Source organism: Zingiber officinale, chromosome 1A (assembly GCF_018446385.1).
Source record: "Zingiber officinale cultivar Zhangliang chromosome 1A, Zo_v1.1, whole genome shotgun sequence".
NCBI lineage: Eukaryota > Viridiplantae > Streptophyta > Magnoliopsida > Zingiberales > Zingiberaceae > Zingiber > Zingiber officinale.
The window spans coordinates 165,919,164-165,944,772 of record NC_055987.1 but is presented as its reverse complement, the minus strand read 5'-3'; the positions used below and the strand labels follow the sequence as shown (position 1 = coordinate 165,944,772).

The window sequence follows — 25,609 nt, the reverse complement described above, 5'->3', positions numbered from 1 at the left end:
TCTAACAAACTAAAACAATGGTGATATTAGTTTTTGTCATCACTAAATCATCTATGCACATTGCATTTCCTCATGTTCTTGTCTGCTCAAACAAGGGCAGAAGAAGCTGGTTTACTAATAACTTTTTATTCAAGTCTTGACATCGTTACATTAATCTCGCATTTTAGCTTCCTAAAACCAACCAAAAGAATGATGAATATTCTTTCTTAATCTCCAAGATCAAGCTTTCCATGTTCGTATCTGGAGTTTATGCTCGATAGCTCAGTCAATACCAGTAAGGATAAAGATGTGAAATTCTGGCAAACCTTTGCTTTGGGATGAATGTAGTAATATTCATCCTCTTTTATGATCTGTGGAATTGGAGAAATCTATGTTAGATTGGAGACGTGAGTCTACTTTGTGTGTAGTTCATTCTCGAGTTGTGCAAACATGTCCTTCAGTCGAAGTGATGAATTTGATATAACATTCTTTGCTATCCTCTTTTGATGCTTGGTGCTCTTCAGCCAAGCTATCCCCAATGACACGATCACATTGCATGCTCTCAGTTTAGGGGACAGATCCTCAATCTGATATCTCAAGTGAAGCTGCAGAAAAAAGAAGGTGAGACAAATTTTGACGATATAGGCACATCGCGACTCCAAATTATGATCTTGTGAGACGATGCTTACGTTGAAATAGTCCCCAAGCAAAACACCTTGGAGAGCCATCACTTCTTCAATCAGCCACCCTTTTTTATCAGGCAGAGGAGTTTTTTGCTGGGTGCTCGTCACTTCCCCTCCATAACGAGACAAGTTTTTATCAAATTTGTAGTGAATTTGCCTTTGGTACACATCAGCTCGTACGGGTTCCCACTGAGAAACAGTGTAGTCGACACATCCAATTTTTTCCATCGCACTTTGCTCCACAGGACCTCCATCAAATAACTCCATCAGCGAATTAATCTGATCATGCATTGAAGTTTGTTATATTGATTCCAGTTTGACAAGAATAAACATGCACGAATAATGGAAGATCTTACATAGAGATCGATAACGGAGGAGAAGACATCCAACATTTTAGCATCTTCTAACCCTAAGAAGGACCCACTCTCTTCGCTATGCAGGTTTTTTGCTCCAGATTCTTCTTCAAGTAACTGCATCTTCTGCTCAGGGGTCAAGGCTCTAGCTCTCCACAGAGCCATGATTGTCCTGTTGGTCATTTTTATTCTTATCATCTTAAAAATTAAAATAAGCTTCGACGAACAGAATGTTGCTCTATATCTTTTGCCAAAATTACCTGTTAGCAACACTGAATGAAACAAACGACTGGAACTGGAACCGCAGTCTTCCATCTGGGTCAGCTGCCTTAGCTCCATGCTTTGCATCCATACCTCTGCCTTTGCGCAAGATGATTAAAAGAGAAGGGCTTCCCATAGTTGCCAGTGATGGAGGAGCCACTTGTATATCATCAATATCCTCCCAAAGAAAGAAAAACTTGGTCTTGTGTCCAAAAAGGTTAGAGTGGAAGCCAATTATTCTAGGAGACAGAAAAATGCGACCCTGAAAAATAAGGAACATGCCTATTACATAACCATAATCCACCCACGATAGTGCATATCTAATGCTACTCCCCTTTTTGCAGTTTGATCAGGTAGAACATGCCTAAATTTGTAATTGGGTCATATAATCTACCACCTAATTTTTTGATAAGATAAAACAAGCCTACACTGGTTTACATAATCATGATTATAACAGGTACTATGCAAATTAGATCTTGAACACATGAAATGTTACACTATTTAAACGAGATTATTAACGTCCAAAAAAACGATTAATGTGAGCAAGTAGAAATAAGATAAATACCTGGGTAGGCATTTTACGCTTCAGATGACAAGTAAAATCGTTGATGAGAAACTCTTCTGGTGGCAGACCAAAGAGCTTTTGAAAGGCAGAATTCGTTTGAGGAGACCGCAAGACTATCTACATGTTAAAAGGTGCAAAAGATGAAATTAGTACACTAAACTTGAAGACCAAACCAGTAAAAGGATTGTCTAATACAAACATGAAAAAAACTTACCTTTTTTCCAACCTCTTTCTCCATCTTCGTTATGTATTCCATGACAACCTCATTACCTCGTGTATTGTTTAAGAAAACCCTCAAATGTAGCTTAGACTGACATGTCTGAGCTAAATTTCCCTCAAGAGGAATCCATACATCAACCAAGTCCGATAAGTTCGACTTTACAAAGTTAATTTCAGCATGACCAAGGGATGTAGCTTCATCGAAAGGTCCATCAAAGTCATAAACATCAACATTCATCATAGATGGGGGATCATCCATAGCATCGAATTCAAAAACTTCTGAAAAGTTAAATATTGATAATTAGAGGAACAAACACTGCAATAAAAAGAAGCCAATGTAAGCAAAAAGTTATCGACTTGATCATTGGTGTGCATTTCATTTAATTCCATGCATGGGGCAGTACAATGGTCAAACTATGATTTAAAATCTTCTAACAAATTAAAACAAGATTGTGCATAAATGACAAATGAGTTGTCAGATGTGGCATCATAATTTCAAAATTCCAGACCAAATGAGTTGAAAGAAGTATTTCCTTGTTAATCCGGTAGATGATAACTACCAACCTTTACACTACCAGTTTCCCGTACTGAAAAACCAGTATCTAGAGGGGATTAAAACTGGATAGGATTGTAGAGTAAAATTTCATCCTGATAGAATATGAGATGTGTGTATGAATATTGTTTAAACGCAACCTAAACTCCACCATTGACTTAAAGAAACTAACAAAGAATATTTGCTATAAAAAAAAAAAAAATTACAAGATCTAGCTGGAAGTATGTAAGTTTAGCATGGCTACTGAAAAACCAGTATCTAGAGGGGATATTAAAACTGGATAGGATTGTGAAGTAAAATTTCATCCTGATAGAATATGAGATGTGTATATGAATATTGTTTAAAGCCAACCTAAACTCTACCATTGACTTAAAGAAACTAACAAAGAATATTCAGTTATTTACTATAAAAAAAATCGAAAAAATTAACAAGATCTAGCTGGAAGCATGTAAGTTTAGCATGGCTATTGCAATGCTGAGATAATAAAGCACTAAACCATGAGGTGTTAGAAGAACATTGCCCAAAGTTAAATGAATAGTTACCATTCCACTGAGGATTTGGCGTTTGGAACTTGATTGAGCTTGTTTTAGTTTTTCCATTGCAAGAAAAGACAACATAAGGATCAGAATATCCAGTCGAGTCCACAGCTGCTAGGTTACTACCTTCTATTAAAGCAACAGTTAATAACCATCCATCCCCTTGTGCTTTGACCCCATGATCACTGCCTGCAGATTCAATACACAGGATATGCAACATGATGAAATGAACTTGAAACAAGAAGTACTATTTGAAAGTAATTGAGATGCTTAGGGCAAATTGATGTTAAAGAGCATTTACCTCTTTGCTTCCTGGCCTGTAGGTAGCGTCCTACCGTGTTTAGAAAAAGCCGTCCTCGTAGAACAAGAACTCCACAGACAACAATTTCACCTATTGAATCTGGTAGGTCTAGGCCAGGAAATTCAAGACCCTGGATTGTACTAGGATTTGCAAGAATGATGTGAATGAGAACATATAATATTGCAAACACAGTCGATAAAACTGTAAAGTTCCCGAAGAACCGATATGCTAATTTCCAGCCAGACTCCTTCTCAATTTGCAAAGAAGCTAAAATCTGCTCCTTACTTGTAGCAGTTTCTTTTAAATCAATAGGTTTGATACTCTGTGATAGGAAATCAGCAAACTCACTATAGCTATCCTTCAAACCTTGCCTTGCTCCGTTTTCGATCATTGATTTCATCATTGTGCTCTGCAGAAAATTCATGCGCCAAGATATTACCAAACGTGATGATTGTTCTTCAGATGGCAATGCAGGGCCTGGCATTATAGAGAAAAGAATCTCTACCCTGAAAGAGCTACCAAAAGGCACATCTGGGGTGCTTACACTTGACAGGACAGCAAAATTTTTCCCGTCAGCTTTCAGATAAGTCTGCTCATCTGTAGCTGCCACAGCCTTCACTATTCTTGTTGCAGCTTTCGTGTATGTGACCACTCTTTTCAATGTCTCTCCATCATTTTCTAGTCTCCAAGGTCCAGCTTGAAATTCAGTTGTTCCTTGAATGTCAGCTAGTGATTGCCAAAAATTTGAACTTGGAGAAAAGAGAAACGAGTTCAGATCACCTGGAGCAGTAGAATAAGATTGATCAAGGAGTACACCCCCGGGCAAATCTGCAAGCATTTCAACTCCTTGTAACTTTGGTTTTATGATTTTCAATAATTCATCATATGGGACATCAGAGCCAGCATCAACTGTTTGCACAGTCAAAGTTTCGTCAGTTGATGAAACTTGAACTTTTTCTGGGCTAACATCCCTACTGGAAGAACAAGTGGTCCCACAATTTTTCCCACCAAAAAACTGACACACTCGATCCACAAAAGTAACTGCATTCATTTTGTCTTCCTTGAGAGAGTCCATTTCATTAGTTTCTGACACAGCAGTTAGTTCTGTATCACCATTGGAAGAGACTGAATTCCTTCCCTTTGTCAACTCACTTGGCCTATCAGAGTTTGATATGAGATCATCAGAAACAGAACGCACTGCTTGTTCAATGTTTTTCTGATACAAGGATATAGTGAGACAGATTTCTCCTGCAGGATAAAACCACAAAGTACATTACTTCCATAATCATACTTGCAAACAGCAATGAGAAGAAAAGAAAGCCATTACGAGACAGAGACAAAATAAGCATTTAAATAAAAAGACTTAATAAGAAAACTTGTCCATTGAAACATGAGCTGATGTAAAGAATAACACTAACAACCCTAGCAACTATATTAACAGATTTTTCAATCATCATCTGTATGCATGAAAGTAGGCACATTACCACAATCTTTGCTCTTCAACTTTTTGCCCTTGGGCTGCAACTGATACCAGGTCGTTCCAAGTGACAAATTGCTAGAATCCAATACTTTGGACAGTGGAACCTTCACCTGGCCCAGAAAATCATCAGTGAAGTACTTATCTTCATCCAAGACACTCACTATGAGCTCCTCACTAAGATCTCCCACCCGAAAGTTAAACTCTTCATCCCAAAAAGGGTTGAGATTCTTTTTAACAACCTTAGTTTTTGCTCGGTGTTTTCCTAGCTGTAATTTCACATAAGGATCACTCAAACCATTCAGATCCATAGCTAGAAGGTTCCTGGCTTCAATAACATGCACCAAGAGCTTCATTTTAGACAAATTTTCAGATAGACCTACTTCAGTAGTCGAAGGCACCGAAAATATTACACACTACAGAGAAGTAGCAGCCGTTTGAACAAGGGCAAAATCTGATAACATGCACCAAGAGCTTCATTTTAGACAAATTTTCAGATAGACCTACTTCAGTAGTCGAAGGCACCGAAAATATTACACACTACAGAGAAGTAGCAGCCGTTTGAACAAGGGCAAAATCTGATAACCTTTGAGGATTTAGTTGTTTCTGGTTGGTTTTGCCGTTTGCAGTACATTCAGAGATTTTGGAACTTGCGGAGAATCTAACGATGCCAACAACGAAAAAGGGAGAAAAGGGGACAAAAACAATAAATTAGAATCTGAAAAGAAAAAAGGTTTCCCGACAATCTTAACCTTAGTTGTCCCCTCCTCTGATCAGAGAAAACGAGAATCCAACAACGGCCCTAATATCGTATGATAGTGAAATCACAATCATAAACAAAGAGCGGCGTCCTTGAAAGCATCACAAAATAACCGATCCAAGCACAAGAATAAGATCGGCGGTTCCTAGGGGAGACATCGACGAGGCCATCAAAATCGAGTATTGCGCGCAAACTTTGGCTAGCTACAGGGAACCCTAACTTCTCGATCCCGCATCATAAAGAAGGAAATCCGGACACGAAACAAGGGAGAAAAAAAAGAGGGAAGGAGAGAGACGAAGAGGAGAATAGATTTCAGAGAAGAACTCACCTCTATCTCTCTCATTTCTGCCCCTTCATTGCTTCTTCAGTCTCCCCGCGTCGTCCCTGTTGACTTTGAATCCTCCAGGGATTAAAATACCACAAGTCAAAAATTGCTTTTTTTATCCGCAATGAAACTGGTTTTTACCGTCCCGTCAAATCCAATCACGCTCGAAGGAACTCCAATGAACTCACTTCCGGAATCATCACCGCCTTCCTCCCTCGAAAGTTTGCCTATTTACGAATCATCCGATCCAAATGTGTGATCTATCAGTTCACTTCAGGCAACAACTGGCGATTTGTTCTCGATTCCTGGAGAGTCAGTGAAAAACAACCAAACAGAGATTGATACTATGAAGTAGAGGATGCACCAACGCGATCGATCTTGGAAGCTGCGAAGCAGCGCCGCTAACAGTGGATAGTAAAAAAAAATCAAAAATAAAAATGCTTTTTGTTCCTAATATTTTCTATAAATAAATCATTTCTTACCGAGTTAAATATATTGTAACGGGAAGGTTTGAGCAAACTAGAAACAAATTCGGATAAAAGAGACAACAATTAAAGAAAAAGAGTTAATAACTGCTTGATTAGTCAAGAATAACACAATAAAAAATTTTAATTTTATTTTAATCTTATTTAAAGTTATTTACGTCATTATTTTTCATATTTTTTTAAAAAATAATTTTTATGTTTTAGAAATAAATAAAAAATTAAAAATGTTTTTTAACTTGAAAAAAAATTATTGGTGACAGAGTAAAGGAGGGAATACTTCAAATCAAGGCATTTGAGAATATAAAATTTATGTGTGTATTTTAAAACTAATTTTAGTCGACAAATGAGGCTTTCAAGGGATAATCGAGCATTTTACTATTCATTCTTTCTTTATTTATTATTTTAATCTATGTATTTAATTGTTTGAATCAATTAATTTAGAAAGGATGAATTCACCATCAAAATAAATTGGCTTGAGAAAAATCTCTACAATACATCACAATTATACTCTTAAATTTCTGATTAACTATTTGAAAGGATTAACAACTGCATTAATGGGCATTACCTCTTTAATTTAATGGATATAGGGCGAAGAGCAGATGAATTACAAATTTGATATTAAAAAGGAAAAAGCTAAGATAAAAATAAAAAATGATTAAATTTTGATGATAATTTTGACTTGGTCTCCCGAAAGGATTTGCATGAGAAGAAAACAATAACAGAAAAATTTAAATAATGGAAAAACAGTTTCTTCATTATTTAAATGTTTTTGTTATTGTCAAACAGTGAACTCTTTGTAAAAAAAGGATTAATCCGGTCATGCCAAGTAACGGTTTGTTCCTACGAAATTTTTTATTCACCTGGATAAACAGAAAATTATATATGAAAATCCTGACAATATTTTTGATCGGCTATCTATTAAGAAATTTTTTTTAATAATATACAATAACTAGTTTCAAAAATCTAGATCATTGATTTATTATTAAAGGATCTAACTGTGACACCATCTTCCTACGACACCATTAAAATCTTTGATGAAGCAATATGAAAATGTTTAAGAGTTGTAATTAAATAAATAAATAATGCATAAAAGAGGACTTTTTAAATGCAAATTAATTCGGAAAGGATCCTTTGATCTAGAATTTCTAGATCAATTCTAGACCCTTATTTATTTATTATTAATAGAGTGAATTATATCCTATCTATTAAATAGATAGGGTCTAACTCACTGAATCAATAAATTTGTAAGACCTCCTCTGGCCCAAGAAATCTTAGACCAAAGATCTGACCTCAATTAATTCTGGAACATGATTGTTAGAAATCTTTTGGATAAGATTTCTGAGTTGTTAGTTATTATTCTAGAGAAACTAATAATACAAAGTATTTAAAAATTCTCAAAAAAATCTGTCTCACACACTTATAATATGTTAACCACCGTATGCGGTAAACTTCGGTGCGCATCTAAATATTTTTTTTAAAATTTATATATTTTATATATATATATATATATATATACTTTTCCTTGCACGCCTATCCCAACGGTCACGGTGGTCATCCCAATCAGTAACCTCCGTCGCCTCCATCGTTGCCTCTGTCGTCGACTCTTCGTTGTTGCTGTCGAGTGAGACAGGATTGCTTTAGCCAGTAGACGCCAACCCTTGCTGCGACTAGGGCTGCCCCAGCCACTAGACGCCTCTTGCTGCCATTGCTACCGCCGTCCTTCGTCGCTGCTACCGCTGTCATTCGTCGTTGCTGTCGGATGAGACCCGGCGCCAAACACCGACCCTCGCCTTTACTAGGATTGCCCCAGCTAACAAATGCCCCTCGTTACAAACTAAGTTTTCCTCTCAAAGTTCATCGTTGTTGCCGCTGTCCTTCATCGGGAGCAACTATCATACTAGGTTTTCCCCACGTCATCATCGTTGCCCAACTCTTCGTCCATGTAAGATCCGGCAAATTAACTTCCCATACCAATTTCAATTTCTATATAAAGTAATTTCTCAAAAATTCCATATTTAATTTTAATAGTCTATAGCTCGAATTTTTATAAAATAGGTCTCTAAGTTATTTCAATCGCTTAATTTAATATTTCATAGAAGACTCAACAATTAATTCCCCATGATTGATAGATATCATTTTAGTTATAAATATTTTGTTGTTGTTAGCATATTTGATTTGTTTATCTGATGTTAAATGTATACACACACTGGAATCTTTCACAATTTTGTTTTCTCTTCTATTTATATATGTTTTCAATGCCTCTAACAGTTTAGTGTCATATGACAGATTGTAGGAGGAGATCTCTTTTGAAGCTTATTGCATTGACGGGTTGAATGCTAATGATAATAGCATTGATAAGGTTGCATTACATCCCAAGACTCTAGTGCAGGTATTAAAATTATCACTGTTTCTTACTTTTTTTAGAGATCATGCTTTAGTACTAAAATGATACACTATGATGTTAGATTACTGTCACGTGAGAATACCTTTATGTTTATTTAATTTGGAATGTTTTTTTGGTTATATAGTGATAGGTAGAGCTTCACTTCATCTAAATTTAACATTTTAAGTAATGGAAGAAAATGACGGTGAGACCGGATAATCAAAGTTACAGATAATCAAACATCTAAAAATTGTAATGAAATTCTCATCACTAGAGGAGACATTTTTGTTCTATAACCAATATGCATGAGAAGTCGGATTTAGTGTTAGGATAAACAATAGCAAGAAAAAAAAAGATGACAAATAAAATTGTCTGGAAACAATTTGTATGCTTTAAAAAAGACATACATATCAAATGTGGTGGAATAAACATGCAAAAGGTGATCAACAGACAAAGGAAAGAGCACATGGTGAAGTTAAAACTGGTTGTCAGTCAAAGATTTAACTTGTTAAGGAACAAACTGAACCTAATTAGGTTGTCAAAAACTTCATAGAAAATCATAATCATCCACTCTCGACTCTTTTAAAGATACATTTGTTATGCTCACATCGTAATATTTCTGTAGCAAAGAAAATATTGACTCAACAATTTTTAAAGGTCAATGTGCTAACTTGTCAACAAATGTCATTATTAGAGATGGAGTATGGAGGTCCTGAGGGAGGTGGGCTGCACAGAAAGAAATATTAAAAACTTTGAAAAAGAACTAAGGAATGAACAAAAGAGCATCAATACTGAAACACTAATTGAATTATTTGCATCTGAGAAAGAGAAGAATTCAATTTTTTTCTTTGAATATGAGACTAATTTAGATAATAGATTTAGCGGGTGTTTTTAGGTGGATCATGTATCAAGGACGACATGCAATGTATTTGGTGATGTAGTTGTATTTGATACGACATATAACATCAACAAATATGAGTTGATTTTTGGAGATAACCATCATCATCAGACAATTGTTTTTGGTTATGACTTTATAAGTGATGAGAAAACTGAGTCTTTTGTTTGGTTGTTTAACAAGTTCATAGAAACTGTTAGGATGTATACTAAAAGTCTAGCTTTTGGTATAAACATTTATATAGAAATAAGAATCACATTAGTCAAATGTCTACATTTATGATAAATGTAGTTGTTCAATTAATTTATATTGTAGATAACATGGTGTGTGGTGTCACACATAGAGGATCATGTTATCAGTACCTTATAAATTATAAACAGTAGCTCACGACCAAGATGGAAAGGAACAAACCATTGGAAGGTCGTAATGTAATTAGGTATTAGTTTATCTTAACTATATAATTACACTAGTACACTTAGAGTGTATTGAGTAGGACCATTAGAGGTCGTTTCTTTTTATACTGACTTTATAAAGGAACAAAAATCTCAGTTATTATGGAAGTGTGTGCTCTTAATCTTAATATAATAACAAGCACATATATTTATTTCTTTAATTTATCAATGGGTGAGATTTAGTTCGATAAATCAATAAGCCCGATAAGTTGGGAAATGATATTACTTATAGTGTGTGTTGTTGATTATAGAAGGAAACTGCATCCTAGTAATCTAGGTTGAGAATGTCCCCAAGAGGAGCTCATAAGGATTGTCATGTTAAACCCTGCAGGTGGACTTAGTCCGACATGACGATGAAGTTGAGTGGTACTACTCTTGGAGCTAGATATTAATTAAGTGAGTTGTCAGTAACTTACTTAATTAGTTGACATTTGTTATCTTAAACACAGGAAGACTAACACACTCATAATAAGAAGGAGCCCAAAATGTAATTTGGGATTGGTGCGGTAGTTCAATAATAGTTCTTTAGTGGAATGAATTATTATTGATGAAATTAAGTTGTGTGTTCGGGGCGAACACGGGATGCTTAATTTCATCGGGAGACCAAAACCAATTCCTCCTCTCGGTCCCTATTGTAGCCTCTTGTATATAGAGATTTATACCCACCACATACCCACCTTCTTACCCATCTAATGGGGTCGGCCAAGCTAGCTTGGAACCCAAGCTATGGCCGGCCAAGACCAAGTGGATGAGCCAAGTTGGTGGCCGGCCAAAGCTTGGGTCCCAAGCTTAGGTGGCCGGCCACTAAAATATTAAAAAGGATTTTTATTAAAATTATTTCTTATGTGGATATCAAGGTTTTAAAAAGAGAGTTTAAAAATTAAAAATTTCCTTTTATAGCTTTCTACAAAAGATTAAGAGAAGAGATTAATCTCTTTCCTTATTTGTAGTTTAAAAGGATGGTTTTAATTTTTGGTAAAAACTTTCTTTATTTGTAAATCATCTACATATTTAAAAGAGAGTTTAAAATTTGAAATCTTTCCTTATTTGTTGATTAAAAGGTGGATTTTAAATTTTAAGAAAACTTTCCTTTTTAACCATGTTCATGATTTAAAAGAGAGTTTAAAAAATTAAATATTCTCTTTTATAAGTTTCTACAAAAGATTAAGAAAAGATTTGATATCTTTCCTTATTTGTAGATTAAAAGAGATTTTAATTTTTACAGATAACTTTCTTTTTTATCCACATGTTAAAAAGAAAGATTTTAATTTATAAAATTTCCTTTTTATGAACCAATCATGAAAGGATGAAAATTGTTGGAGAAATTTTTTATAAATTTCCGGAGACAAATTAGGAAGTTTTAATTAATTAAAACTCTCCTTGTTTGTAGCTTTAATATGGCCGGCCATTATAATTGATGAGAAGAAAATTATTTTTAATTAAATAAAATTTTCTTTTCAATGGCAAAAGAATTAAGGAAGTTTTTTTTATTAAATTTTCCTTATTTGCCAAGACCAAGGATTATAAAAGAGGGGGTAGAGGAGGCTTCATAACGAACGACTCTATTCTATTTTCTCCTCTTTTCTTCCTTGGTATGGCCGACCCTTCTCCTTTTCTCTCTTCCTCTTGTGTGACCGAAATCCTTTATCTCTTGGAGCTTGGAGGAGGTGGCCGGATCTAGCTTGAGAAAGAAGGAGAGAAAGCTTGCGTCCCTTGGAGCTTGGTTGGTGAAAAAAAGTTCTTCATCCTTTAGAAGATATGCTTGGCCGAAACTTGAAGGAAGGAAGAAGAAAGTGCCTTGATGGTCCTCGTCTCGGAAGATCGTTGCCCACACAACGTCCGAGATTAGAAGAGGAATACAGTAGAAGATCAAGAGGTCATTATCTACTAAGTAAGGTATAACTAATATTGTTTTCCGCATCATGTTAGTTTTATCTCCATGTAAAAATACCAAATACAAGAGGCATGCGATTCTAGTATTTCGAATTAGTTTTTGATATTGTGTTCTTTTATTTTTCTTTTCCTTGTGATTTGATTATTCCTTTTGGTTGACCTAAAGTTATTTAAGGAAATTAAATATTAGCTTTCCTTAAAAGGCTTTGTCTATGTGGTGGTGGTTGTTCCCATATCCAAGAAGGGCATGTGCCTCGCCATGCAGTCCTGGAAGCCAATTTTGGAAATTAATATTTAATGGAATTAATAACCTAGGTGATTTGGATCGAACGTGTTAAGTTCCGCAGGAGATCCAAGTCTAAACCTAAAAGAACAAATAAATTAAACTTAGGATCAAACGTATTAAGTTCCGCAGGCGATCCGAGTTTAATTTAAAAGAATACATGGTAGCTAAGAAAAGGTTCAGACCTTTGTACAAAATTTTTTGTACAGTGGAACCATTAGGTTTTCCGAGTAGCAACCAACAATTGGTATCAGAGCTAGGGTTTTGCCTCTGTGTATTTGGTATTAGTTTAATTATGCACATGTCATACATAATTTAGGCAGGATAATAGTAGGATGTGCTAACTTTGTGGATGCAGGATCCAACTATTATGGCTTATAGATATTGTGTGTGTGATTGGACCCTTGGACATGTCAAGGGCATTTTATTGTGTGTACATGATTGTATTATAAAATACAGCAGGAGCTGTATTTAGTTTTATTAGGATTTTATTTTTTTGATCTAGATACATGTACATTACTTCGAGGAATATAGGATCGAAAAATATAAAATTCTATTTATGTCGCGGATCGAATCTTGCAAGGCGTGGAACCTTTTGAGGATCAGAGGCGCAGCGGAACAAGGAGCAAGATGGATGCGACAACTAGACCCGATGGCAATGGCCAAAGATAGCAGCAGCTAGGGTTGGCGACACACGGAGGACAGCAATAGATAAAAGCCATAATAGTTGAAAATTAATTTTTCTATTTATTGCTTTTTATGCTGTGCTGTGTGTGCTTGTTAGTATGCATGTTAAGTAGACTAGCATAGTCAAAATTCCTCACTTTAAATAACTAAGTGGGAGAGGGATTTATTTTTAAATAAATTCCACGGTCTCCATTACTGGTTGATAAGTGATGCAACAAGCTTGCGCGTTGGCTCTGAGTGCCTTCCTCCATATCGGATGAGCTTGTTTGCGGATCACTAGATTAAACTTCCATTTTGGATGACTATAGGAAGTTAATTAAGAGCGTGTGATCTTCCCCATCGGAAGGGGCACAATCTTATTAATGGACTTAGTGTCAAGTAATGGTATATACTTAGGCACGTCTAATAGTATCCTCCCCATCGGAGTCACTGCTATTATTTGTGTGACCGAAGAAAACCAACTGTTAATTTGTCAAATAAATAGGTTGGCAAGATAATAAAATTAAAACCCCCTCTTACAAATGTTTGATTTTGTATACGTCCACACTATCGTGGCATACAAAATTCACGGTGTTTGAGGTAATTTTATTTGTCATAAAGATTTATTGACAAGATAATTAATGGGTAAACCCCTCCTCTTACAAATGTTTAATTTTGTATACGTCCATACTATCGTGGCATGCAAAATTCACGGTGTTTGAGGTGTTGGTGAATTTAAATAATATTGTTTGAGGAATCAATGTTATTTTAAATTCAAAAGTTTTGACCAAATATTTGATCAAAGAAAGATCAACTATTAATTTTATTTGTCATAAAGTAATGTTGACAAAATAATAAAATTAATGGATAAAATCTCTTCTTTGATTTTGTATACGTCCACACTATCGTGGCATACAAAATTCATGGGGATTTTAAGGAATTGATCTTGACCAAATATTTTTGTGATTCTTAGGATTTAAAATGTTTGTCAATTTCCTAGTTGTTATACTATAGAAAAGACTTAGTAGTCCTAATTGTAATGATTAGAAATAGGACTTGGACATTAAGGTAGTCTGTCTTCTTAAAACTAAGAACAATATAGGTGTATTTAATTTATTAGTTGAAACATGTTTAGTGGTGTTATCTACCAGAACCTGGAGTGTAGATACAGATGCCATTAATCATGTCCACAATTCATTGCAGGGTTCTAGGAAAACCGACAACTAAATGAAAATAAAAACACCGTCCACATGGGCACTGCTATAAAAATGGCAGCTATTGTAGTGGGAGATGTTTATCCTTTGATAAGAATAAAATATGAATTTTAAGTAATTGTCTTTACGTACCAAGTTTAGAAAGAACTAGTTTTCAGATTCTAAACTATTCAAAGAACTTGATATTCTGCCACTTTTAATAACAAAGTTGTTATTAAGAAAAAGAGGGAAGTTATCTGTTCCGGTACATTGGTTGGCAATTTATAAATCCAATAACTCCCATGATGCAACAAATGGAAATTAGTAACACATCTTCTAACTTTAAGAGAAAGCGACCTTCGGAAATGAACCAATTATATCTTTGGCATCTAAGGCTAGGTTATATTAACTTGAGTAGGATTCATTGGTAGCTGATGAACTTTTGGGTTCATTGGTAGTGGAAATCTTTCCAACCTGCGAGTCTTACTTGGAAGGAAAAATAACCGAGAAGCTTTTAAGTATAAGGGGTATGGAGCCAAAGATACATTGGAATAGGTTCATTCTGATTTGTGTGATCCTATGACAAGAGTTAGTATCGAATATTTCATCTATTTTATAGACATCTATTCAAGATACAAATACATTTACTTGATGTGCCACAAGACTAAGTGCTTTGATTAGTTCAAAGAGTACAAGGCTGATGCGGAGAAATGTTAAAGGAAAAGTATCAAGTCACTATGGTAAGATTGTAGTGACAAGTACCTCTTGGGACAATTTAGGAGTCACTTATCAGAAGTTGGGACTCAATCCCAACTAACTGCACCTAGTACACCCCAACAGAATGGTATAGTAGAAAGAAGATATAGGACTCTTATGGAAATAAGTAGATTGATGATGAATTAATTACCAAATTCGTTTTAAGGATATACACTAGAAACGGAAGTGAATATAATACCTTCTAAAGTCAGAACTCTCTACTCCCATAGAATTGCAGAATGGGCGTAAGCCTAGTCTGAAGCATATTCAGATTTAGGTGGTCTAACACATGAGAGACACTAATAAATTGGGCAGGAGTTCACTTGTTTGTGAGTTATCCTAAAGAAACGAAAGTAGGTTTATAGTCTTAAAAAATCAGAAGGTCATTGTTAGAATCAATGACCGATTTTTAGAAAAGGACTATGTAATAAACCACAAGCCCATAAGTAAATTTGTTCTTAAAAAAATTATAAAGGACATGTCTAATCTAGTACCAACTGTACAAGATGAAATATCACAAGAAACTGCAACACGTATCATAAATGATACACAGATAGTGGCTCATCGTAGTAGGAGGGTTGTCAAGCAAACCTAAAAGATTCATGTTTTGGGAGAGTTTTGGACTTGATCCCAAATGAACATGAGTCTGATCCCGGACATATGATGAAGCACTCCAAGATAAAGATGCAATATCTTGACAAAGAGCAATGAATACAGAATTAGAATATATGTATTCTAATAAAATCTGGAAGCTTGTAGAATCACCAGATGGTGTAAAAGTCATTGGGTAAAAATAGGTCTACAATAGGAAAAGATGGATAGACAGGAAGGTGGAAACTTTCAAAGCAAGGCTTGATGAAAAAGGAAACTTTTTCATTGGTAGCCATGCTTAAGTCTATCTAGATTCTTTTATCTATTTGGCAAGTGGATGTCAAGACAGCATTCCTTAATGGAAGTCTTGAATAAAACATCCATATAAAGTAACCAGAAGAGTTCATTGCAAAGGGCAAAGAGCATCTTGTGTGCAAGCTTAATCAGTCTATGGACTGAGGCAAAGCTTCAAGGTCTTGGAACATCCAGTTTATCAAAATAATCCAGACCTATGGATTTATTTAGTAACCAGATAAGTCTTGTGTATACAAAAAGTGTGATGGAAATGTGGTGGTATTTCTTGTACTATACGTAGATAACATTTTTGGTAGTTGGAAACAATATCAAAATGTTGTCAGAAGTAAGGGTATGGTTGTCCAAACAATTCGATATGAAGGACTTGGGAGAATGTATATATTCTTGGGATCAAAGTAATAGGGGATCGCAAGAAAAGAATATTTTACTTATCCCAAGCTTTATATATCGAAAAAAATCCTTGCTCGTTTTAAGCATGCAAAACTCCAAGAAAGGTTTCTTACCTTTTTAGCATGGAGTAACTTTATCTAAAGAAATGTTTCCGTAGACATCAAAGGAGATAGAGGAAATGAAGGCAGTTCTTTATGCTTCGGCTGTCGGAAGCCTAATGTATGCTATGCATGAGATCAGAAATCTGTTTTGCCAAGGGCATAGTTAGCAGATATCAAAGTAACCCTGAACAAGGACATTGAACTGCAGTAAAGCATATATTGAAGAACCTTAGAGGCACTAGAGATTATATGCTAGCTTACAAGACAATTAATTTGGTCCCTGTGGGTTGCACGGATTTTGACTTCCAGTCGGATAGGGACAATAGTAAGTCAACCTCGGGGTTTTGTGTTTACTTTAGGAGGTAAAGTCATAACTATGGAAGAGTGATAAGCATAGGTGTTTTTCTGGACTCCACCATAGAAGCTAAGTATATGACAAACCTTTGAGGTAGTCATAAAAGCTGAATGACTCAATAACCTCAAGATAGACTTAGATATGATTTCTGGTTTGTCCAAAGATTATTACAATTTATTGTAATAATAGTGGTGCAGTAGCAAACTCGAAGAAACCATGAGTCTATAAGGCAAGTAAACACAATAGAGCGCAAGTACCACCCAATACGAGAAATCGTATAAACGAGGAGAAGTTGTTGTTGCCTAGATTGCATCAGATGATGACCTATAGAACTTTTCACTAAGGCCCTTAAGGGAAGAACTTTTGATGGGCATGTTGAAAGGTTGGGAATCAGATGTATGACAGCAAATATAGCAACTTAGTCTTTTAGTATAAGTGGGAGATTGTTAGGATGTATACTAAAAGTCTAGCTTTTGGTATAAACATTTATCTAGAAATAAGAATCACATTGGTCAAATGTCTACATTTATGATAAATGTAGTTGTTCAATTAATTTATATTGTAGATAACATGGTGTGTGGTGTCACACACAGAGGATCATGTTATCAGTACCTTATAAATTATAAACAGTAGCTCACGACCAAGATGAAAAGGAACAAACCATTGGAAGGTCGTAGTGTAATTAGGTATTAGTTTATCTTAACTATATAATTACACTAATACACTTAGAGTGTATTGAGTAGGATCATTAGAGGTTGTTTCTTTTTATACTGACTTTATAAAGAAACAAAGACCTCAGTTATTATGGAAGTGTGTGCTCTTAATCCTAATATAATAACAAACACATATATTTGATATTTATTTCTTTAATTTATCAATGGGTGAGATTTAGTTCGATAAATCAATAAGCTCGATAAGTTGGGAAATGATATCACTTATAGTGTGTGTTGTTGATTATAGAAGGAAACTGTATCCTAGTAATCTAGGTTGATAATGTCCCCAAGAGGAGCTCATAAGGATTGTCATGTTAAACCCTGCAGGTGGACTTAGTCCGACATGACGATGAAGTTGAGTGGTACTACTTTGGAGCTAGATATTAATTAAGTGAGTTATCAGTAACTTACTTAATTAGTGGACATTTGTTATCTTAAACATAGGGAGATTAACACACTCATAATAAGAAGGAGCCCAAAATGTAATTTGGGATTGGTGCGGTAGTTCAATAATAGTTCTTTAGTGGAATGAATTATTATTGATGAAATTAAGTTGTGTGTTCGGGGCGAACACGGGATGCTTAATTTCATCGGGAGACCAAAACCAATTCCTCCTCTCGGTCCCTATTGTAGCCTCTTGTATATAGAGATTTATACCCACCACATACCCACCTTCTTACCCATCCAATGGGGCCGGCCAAGCTAGCTTGGAACCCAAGCTATGGCCGGCCAAGACTAAGTGGATGAGTCAAGTTGGTGGCTGGCCAAAGCTTGGGTCCCAAGCTTAGGTGGCCGACCACTAAAATATTAAAAAGGATTTTTATTAAAATTATTTCTTATGTGGATATCAAGGTTTTAAAAAGAGAGTTTAAAAATTAAAAATTTCCTTTTATAGCTTTCTATAAAAGATTAAGAGAAGAGATTAATCTCTTTCCTTATTTGTAGATTAAAAGGATGGTTTTAATTTTTGGTAAAAACTTTCTTTATTTGTAAATCATCTACATGTTTAAAAGAGAGTTTAAAATTTGAAATCTTTCCTTATTTGTTGATTAAAAGGTGGATTTTAAATTTTAAGAAAACTTTCCTTTTTAACCATGTTCATTATTTAAAAGAGAGTTTAAAAAATTAAATATTCTCTTTTATAAGTTTCTACAAAAGATTAAGAAAAGATTTGATATCTTCCCTTATTTGTAGATTAAAAGAGATTTTAATTTTTACAGATAACTTTCTTTTTATCCACATGTTAAAAAGAAAGATTTAAATTTATAAAATTTCCTTTTTATGAACCAATCATGAAGGGATGAAAATTATTGGAGAAATTTTTTATAAATTTCCGGAGATAAATTAGGAAGTTTTAATTAATTAAAACTCTCCTTGTTTGTAGCTTTAATATGACCGACCATTATAATTGATGAGAAGAAAATTGTTTTTAATTAAATAATTTTTTCTTTTCAATGGAAAAAGAATTAAGGAAGTTTTTTATTAAATTTTCCTTATTTGCCAAGACCAAGGATTATAAAAGAGGGGGTAGAGGAGGCTTCATAACGAACGACTCTATTCTATTTTCTCCCTCTTTTCTTCCTTGGTATGGCCGACCCTTCTCCTTTTCTCTCTTCCTCTTGTGTGGCCGAAATCCTTTATCTCTTGGAGCTTGGAGGAGGTGGCCGGATCTAGCTTGAGGAAGAAGGAGAGAAAGCTTGCGTCCCTTGGAGCTTGGTTGATGAAAAAAAATTCTTCATCCTTTTGAAGATATACTTGGCCGAAACTTGAAGGAAGGAAGAAGAAGGTGCCTTGGTGGTCCTCGTCTCGGAAGATCGTTGCCCACACAACGTCTGAGATTAGAAGAGGAATACGGTAGAAGATCAAGAGGTCATTATCTACTAAGTAAGATATAACTAATATTGTTTTCCGCATCATGTTAGTTTTATCTCCATGTAAAAATACCAAATACAAGAGGCATGCGATTTTAGTATTTTGAATTAGTTTTCGATGTTGTGTTCTTTTATTTTTCTTTTCCTTGTGATTTGATTGTTCCTTTTGGTTGACCTAAAGTTATTTAAGGAAATTAAATATTAGCTTTCCTTAAAAGGCTTTGTCTAGGCGGTGGTGGTTGTTCCCATATCCAAGAAGGGCATGTGCCTCGCCATACAGTCCTGGAAGCCAATTTTGGAAATTAATATTTAATGGAATTAATAACCTAGGTGATTTGGATCGAACGTGTTAAGTTCCGCAGGAGATCCAAGTCTAAACCTTAAAGAACAAATAAATTAAACTTAGGATCAAACGTGTTAAGTTCCACAGGCCATCCGAGTTTAATTTAAAAGAACACATGGTAGCTAGGAAAAGGTTCAGACATTTGTACAAAATTTTTTGTACAGTGGAACCATTAGGTTTTCCGAGTAGCAACCAACAGAAACAATGTCTAAAGGTGCACCAAACGTGATCATCACTGATCAGGATCCTGCTATGACGAAAGTCATTATCCAAGTTTTCCCTCAAACAATGCATCGATATTGTTTGTGGCACATACTAAATATATTCCTAGATAAATTATACCCTTTGACTTTTCGTGACTACTATCAAAGTATCAAGAATGCCATTGGAAATTCTACAACATCTAATAAATTTGAGAATTCATGAAAAGAGGTTATCAAATGTGCTAACTTAGAGATAAAAGATTGGTTATCATTGATGTACGAATTAAGACACAAATGGGTGTGCCAACATATTTTAGCCATGTATTTTATGCTGAAATGTCAAGTAGTCAAAGATCTAAGAGTTCACATGTATTTTTCAAGAAGTATGTCTCAAATAAAAACTTATTGATGGATTTTATCACTCATTTCAATAGGGCATTGAGACACCAAAGACATAATGAGTTAGTTGTTGACCATATTAATATAAATGAGAATCCAATAATTAAGACAAACTGACTAATGGAAATTCAAATGGTTAAGCAGCACACAAAAAATAAATAGATGAAGTTTCAAAGTGAAATAAATGAGAGTCATGGTTATTATGTGCAACAAGAATCAATAGGTGTTGAGTTAGTGGTTTGTCATGCAATGAATTTTCAAAGTTGTTCTTCCTCCAAATTTGGGATCTTCACGCATGATAAATAGAGAGACTACATATCCTGTAGCTATAGAAAATTTGAGTTCGAAGGCATTCTATGCAGGCATATGTTATCTTTTTCGTATTAACCAAGTGTTTCATCTACTTAATAAGTATATATTCAAACGATGGACACGAGATGCAAAGGTTGGAGCAATATATTCTTTGGGGAAAAAAATTTCATTAATGCTCCAGAAAGGATTTTAATGCCAAGACACTCGAGGTTATCTAATAAGCTTCAGTATTAATTGATGATGCATCTTTGACTGATGAGAGGACAAACTTCTTGGATGAACAATTCGATTTTATCTACAGCAGAATTAAAGAGATAAACATTAGTAAAAACATGCAACAATGAAAGTCAAAGGAAGAGATCCATGGATGAGACTTCTGTTATTATTGATCCATCTTTAGTAAGAACAAAAGGAAGTGGGAAGAGATTGAAATCATTAAAGGAGAAGTCAATCTCAAAGTCCTAGCTATATCATGGATGCGAGTATTGATGTGTGTCACATGACAAGCGCAACTATCCAATTTTACAGCAAGGGTATGTATCGATTAATTTTACATTTGTATGATAATTTTATTTGGAAAGTAGCTCCCTAATGCAATTTATATATAATGATGTGTCTTTCCAAATTAACTATAGATAATCATCATAACAACGATGATGACACATATGAAGAAGAATTGGCAGATATAGATGGTACTATCAAAGTTTTTATTAAATATAGTAGTTAATTGATTGAAAAATTGAAGTTAATAATTCTCTTTATTGTTGTAGGTTCTAATGATATGCACTAGGATGAATAAAGGTTTAAAAAACAACCAAGATTAGTATACAACAAATCACACTGTAAGCAATTTATCCTACAAGCCATTGCTTATGCTTGTTAAATTGTCTAGTTGTTTATGCTTGACATTTGAGGTGCTTTTATTTTGCATCAAGAAAGTGCTTGGATTATTACATTTTTCAAAATTACTTCATCATCCCAACCCTTGTACTTGCTTATATAACACGATTTCTTTTATAAAACTAGTGTTTCATGTTCCTTCCTAACTGCCCTTTTTTTCATTTTACAGGAATCAGGATTTGCATCTGGGTTGAGGGTTTATACGTGAAATCCTTGATTTTTCCCTCTTTGGATTAAGCACCAACTTTACTTTCAGTTGTAATATGGAATTCCTTTGGAAACATGTTTGGTGCCTAGATTTATCACTCAAACATACTAAAAAGTGATTAATGAATACTCAGGTTTACATATTTGGATTAAACATTTTCTTCCATGGATGATGCATCGTGCTCTTTCATGTATCTTTTTGTTGAAGTTTTAGATGGCTTGTCATGCATTTGAATTATATTTGCATAGTTTAAAAATTAAAGTATTGTTTTAGAGGTTGGTGAGTGTGTGATTCGAATTTATTCAGTAGATAAATATAAATAATGTTTGCATATTTAAATCAAATTTATTATAGAGTGAACAATAATAAAAGAAATCGTTAGAATGATTCATTGATATAATTTTATATGAACATACACTCGATGTAAAATTTTTTTTACATAAAGAACATTTTCATCATAGGCTCAAATTTGCCTTACTTGTCAAATATACCAGGAAATCATGTGGCATACTTCACTGTCACTGATTGGGCCTTCAATTGCATGGTTTGTTGACAAGTTATATTTTGACAGACATCTAAAGACTGAGACATCACTTATTGATATGTTTGTGAAGTATGGAACAATTGACCTAGCCTCATAGGTGTTTGGTGTTTCTATTGTCAGAAATGTTGTTATGTAAGTTCCTATAAATTATAGGACCAAAGATTGTGATAATACATTGATGATAATTATAGGACCAAAGATTTCTATTTGATATTTCCATGTATCGTGTATTGATACAGAAAGAATAATACATTGATGATAATTATTCAAGCTAATTTTAATATATTTGGCAAGGTGGAAAAATTAATATAAAGAAAAGATTGTGATTGGGTTGAACTAATCGGGCAAAGATGTTGTAAGAAGATATTGTAGTTTTGTAGATCATATTGTAATTTCTCCAACAACATATCAAACTGTCTCTCTAAATCTTACGACTAAGTAAGTCCACCAAAATTTATCAGATAATATGGACATTATCTGCACAAAACTAGTTATGTAGATCACATCATATAAGTACCTGCAACAAAAAACCAATAGTCAGTACCAAGTATTCAAGTTGTTTCAAGTATATATTTGAACAAATAGAAGTAAAATTGAACAAAGTAACAAGCATCGTCATGGTGGTGCCCATAATCTGGTAGTGAGTGGCACCGGGAAGCGAGGGCAGTCTCAATCATGGCGAGGGTCGGCGTCTAGTGCCGAATCTCACCTAGCAGCTCCCTGTAAAGAACCGGTAGCAATGATGAAGGATCGACGTTAGAAGTGACAAAGGATGCGGCAGCAAGAGAGGAAAAAACCAAAAGAAAATAAAAAACACATAGGAAAAGTTGAAGAGAAAACAACTATGAATTGTGAAAGATTATAGTGTATGTATACATTTAGCATTATAGAAACAAATCAAATATGCTAACGGCAAAAAATTTATAACTAAAATGGTATCCATCAATCATGGGAAGTTGATTGTTGGGTCTTCTATAAAACATTGGATTAAGCGATTGAAATAACTTAGAGACCTATTTTATAAAAAATCGAACTATGGACTATTAAAATTAAATCTGGAACGTTTGAGAAATTACTTCATACAAAAATTGAAATTGATATGGAAAGTTAATTTGTCGGATCTCATAGGGACGAAGAGTTGGGCAGCGATGATGGTGTGGGGAAAACCTAGTATGATGGTTGCTCCCGATGAAGGACGGCAGCAACAGTGATGAACGATGACGTTTGAGTGGAAAACTTAGTTTCCGATGAGGGACGTTTGTTGTCTAGGGCAGTCCCAGTCACAGCGAGGGTTGACATCTGGCGCCGGGTCTCACCCAACAATAACGATGAACGACGGTGACAGCAGCAATGAATGACGACGACAACAGCGACAACAAGAGGCGTCTAGCGACTAGGGCAATCTTAGTCGCAGTGAGGATCAACATCTAGCGGCTGAAGCAGTCCTGTCTCACCTGGCAGCAATGACGGAGGGTTGGCGACAGAGGTGACTATGGAGGTGGCAGAGGCTATGAAGGAAAGAAAACCAAAAGAAAATTAAAAAAACACGATCAGAAAGGAAAGGTGTCATGCCCCAGGGAGTCCCTGTTGGAGCAATCCCAATGGTCCGTGTGACCATGTGTTTTGGTGTTTGGGTAAAGGATTTAAGTTCGGTTTACCCTTGTTATTTGATATGTATATGTGAGTGTACAGGTTTGCAGGATACACATATGACTCTTCTGATGACTTCGGATCCGGTGAAAGATGGAGCATCTGAGGGACCGTGGACAAGGCAGCAAGGACAAGGGTCGAGGGAAGCGACTTCGAGGCATACGCGAAGGATGACATTGGGGACGAGCCGCGGGCTTGGATGCATCCGAGGGACGAGAGCCAAAGGAAGTAGACTTGAAGGCAAGAGGTCAAGGCTGCAAAGAAGAGTCAAGTGAGTCGTGAGGGTACGAGTGCATGAGAGATTGTACTCAGAAAAAAATCCCGGCGGGAACTGTAGCAGTTAACGCGGGGGGGGGGGGTTGCAGTCAACTGATGTACTGTAGCAGTCGACTGGTGCACTATAACAGTCGACTGGTAGAGAGCCGTTGGGCTGGCACCAGTTGACTGGTAACGGTAAAATAGCAGGGCTGTTTTCTTCCAAGCTCTATAAGAAGGAGCTTGGGATGGCCGGCCAAGGTGACGAAATTAGACTTAGTTAAAGCCTAATTAGTAGTCACCAAAGTGCTCAAGGTTTTCTTGTGTCCAAGTGTTCTTGGCTAGTGTTGTGGTGAGGTTTCTCCACCCACAAGGAGTTGCTTGAGTAGCCGGAGTTTGTCGGGGGCTAATCCACCGAAGGATCGGGATCGTCCACCTCACGGACAGCCGTGGAGTAGGAGCAAGTTATCTCCGAACCACGTTACATTGACGTGTATTGGTTTGCATTTCCTTTCTTTGTCTTTAGCTTTTGTATTTGTATTTTAGTTTTGTATTATTCCGTTGTGCAACTTACGAATACATAGGAAGCGATCGATTAGGGGTGTCATCCATTCAACCCCCCTTCTAGCCGACCACAGATCCCCTACAAGTGGTATCAGAGCAGGACGCTCTCCATTGGACTAACCGCCAAGGAAGCAAAGATGACCGGCTTAATTGATCCGCCAAAGTTCAAAGGAGAAAGTTTATGGGACATCACCTTTTGGATGGTGAAGATGAAGAACTTCTTCGAGATGGATTGGGATACAATGATGGTGGTGGAAGAACCATTTGAAGTCCCGAAGGACAAGAAAGGGAAGAAGCTCTGATCATGACATTGGATGGAGGAGCAAACCACAAGGGCAAAGACAAATTCAAAGGTAATATTAATTTTAATTGATATTTTGCCTAATGATGTGATGAGTCGTGTAGGTGAATACGAGAATGCTCACTATTTGTGGAGCAAAGTGAAGAAAGTTCTAGGAGAAGAGATTTTGCCTACACAAGATGAAGAAGAGCCCAAGGAGATGGGTTCAATTGCTCAAGTAGAGGAGGAGCAACCGGAAGTCGATTCATGCTCAACTTCCAAGGAGGAGAAGAAAGAAGAAAGGCCATTCACAAGTGTGGATGAGGAAGATGAGGCATCATCTATATTCTCAAGGATTGAAGAAGAATCCAAGACAAGTGAAGAGGATGAAGAAGAAGTCTTGGAAGTGGTTAACCAAGCAAGCACCTCCGCTGAAGTAAAGTCAAAGGATCACATAATATGCGTCGGGTGCAATAAAAAGGGACACTACAAGAGTAGATGTTCTATGGGTAAGAAAGAGGTATCTCCTAAACTTAATTCAATTCTTTTAGAATCTAATTTGAGTTGTAGGAAAGAAGAAGTCCAAAAGAAGAGAAT

The 25,609-nt window shown here is 35.6% G+C and overlaps 1 protein-coding gene across 4 annotated transcripts; it reads right to left on the bottom strand.

Annotated features, from left to right (window-relative positions):
* Positions 1–6,330, bottom strand: LOC122038292 (C2 and GRAM domain-containing protein At1g03370-like). Of its 4 annotated transcripts, none has more exons than XM_042597953.1 (10): positions 6,016–6,330; positions 4,935–5,251; positions 3,451–4,698; positions 3,156–3,338; positions 2,056–2,339; positions 1,842–1,958; positions 1,276–1,538; positions 1,019–1,187; positions 669–941; positions 1–584 (listed from the first exon to the last, which is right to left on the bottom strand). In XM_042597953.1, the coding sequence occupies exons 2-10, from the start codon at positions 5,236–5,238 to the stop codon at positions 393–395; spliced, it is 3,033 nt and encodes a 1,010-aa protein (XP_042453887.1). In that variant the 5' UTR covers positions 5,239–5,251; positions 6,016–6,330; the 3' UTR covers positions 1–392. The 4 variants fall into 4 exon arrangements, with proteins under 4 accessions (XP_042453887.1, XP_042453888.1, XP_042453889.1 ...); XM_042597954.1 differs by lacking the exon at positions 6,016–6,330 and adding an exon at positions 5,514–5,636; XM_042597955.1 differs by lacking the exon at positions 4,935–5,251 and having other exon boundaries at positions 6,016–6,327.
* Between the last annotated feature and the right edge of the window lie 19,279 nt (positions 6,331–25,609).

What these genes read in the sequence shown, in the direction of transcription:
- LOC122038292 (XM_042597952.1), bottom strand. Translation starts at nt 5,283, where the DNA reads ATGAAGCTCTTGGTGCATGTTATTGAAGCCAGGAACCTTCTAGCTATG. An exon ending in GCCAAATCCTCAGTGGAATG is followed by an intron (nt 2,340 to 3,155) that starts GTAACTATTCAT and finishes TTAACTTTTCAG; the next exon opens with AAGTTTTTGAATTCGATGCT. An exon ending in TGCTTGGGGACTATTTCAAC is followed by an intron (nt 585 to 668) that starts GTAAGCATCGTC and finishes TTTTTTCTGCAG; the next exon opens with CTTCACTTGAGATATCAGAT.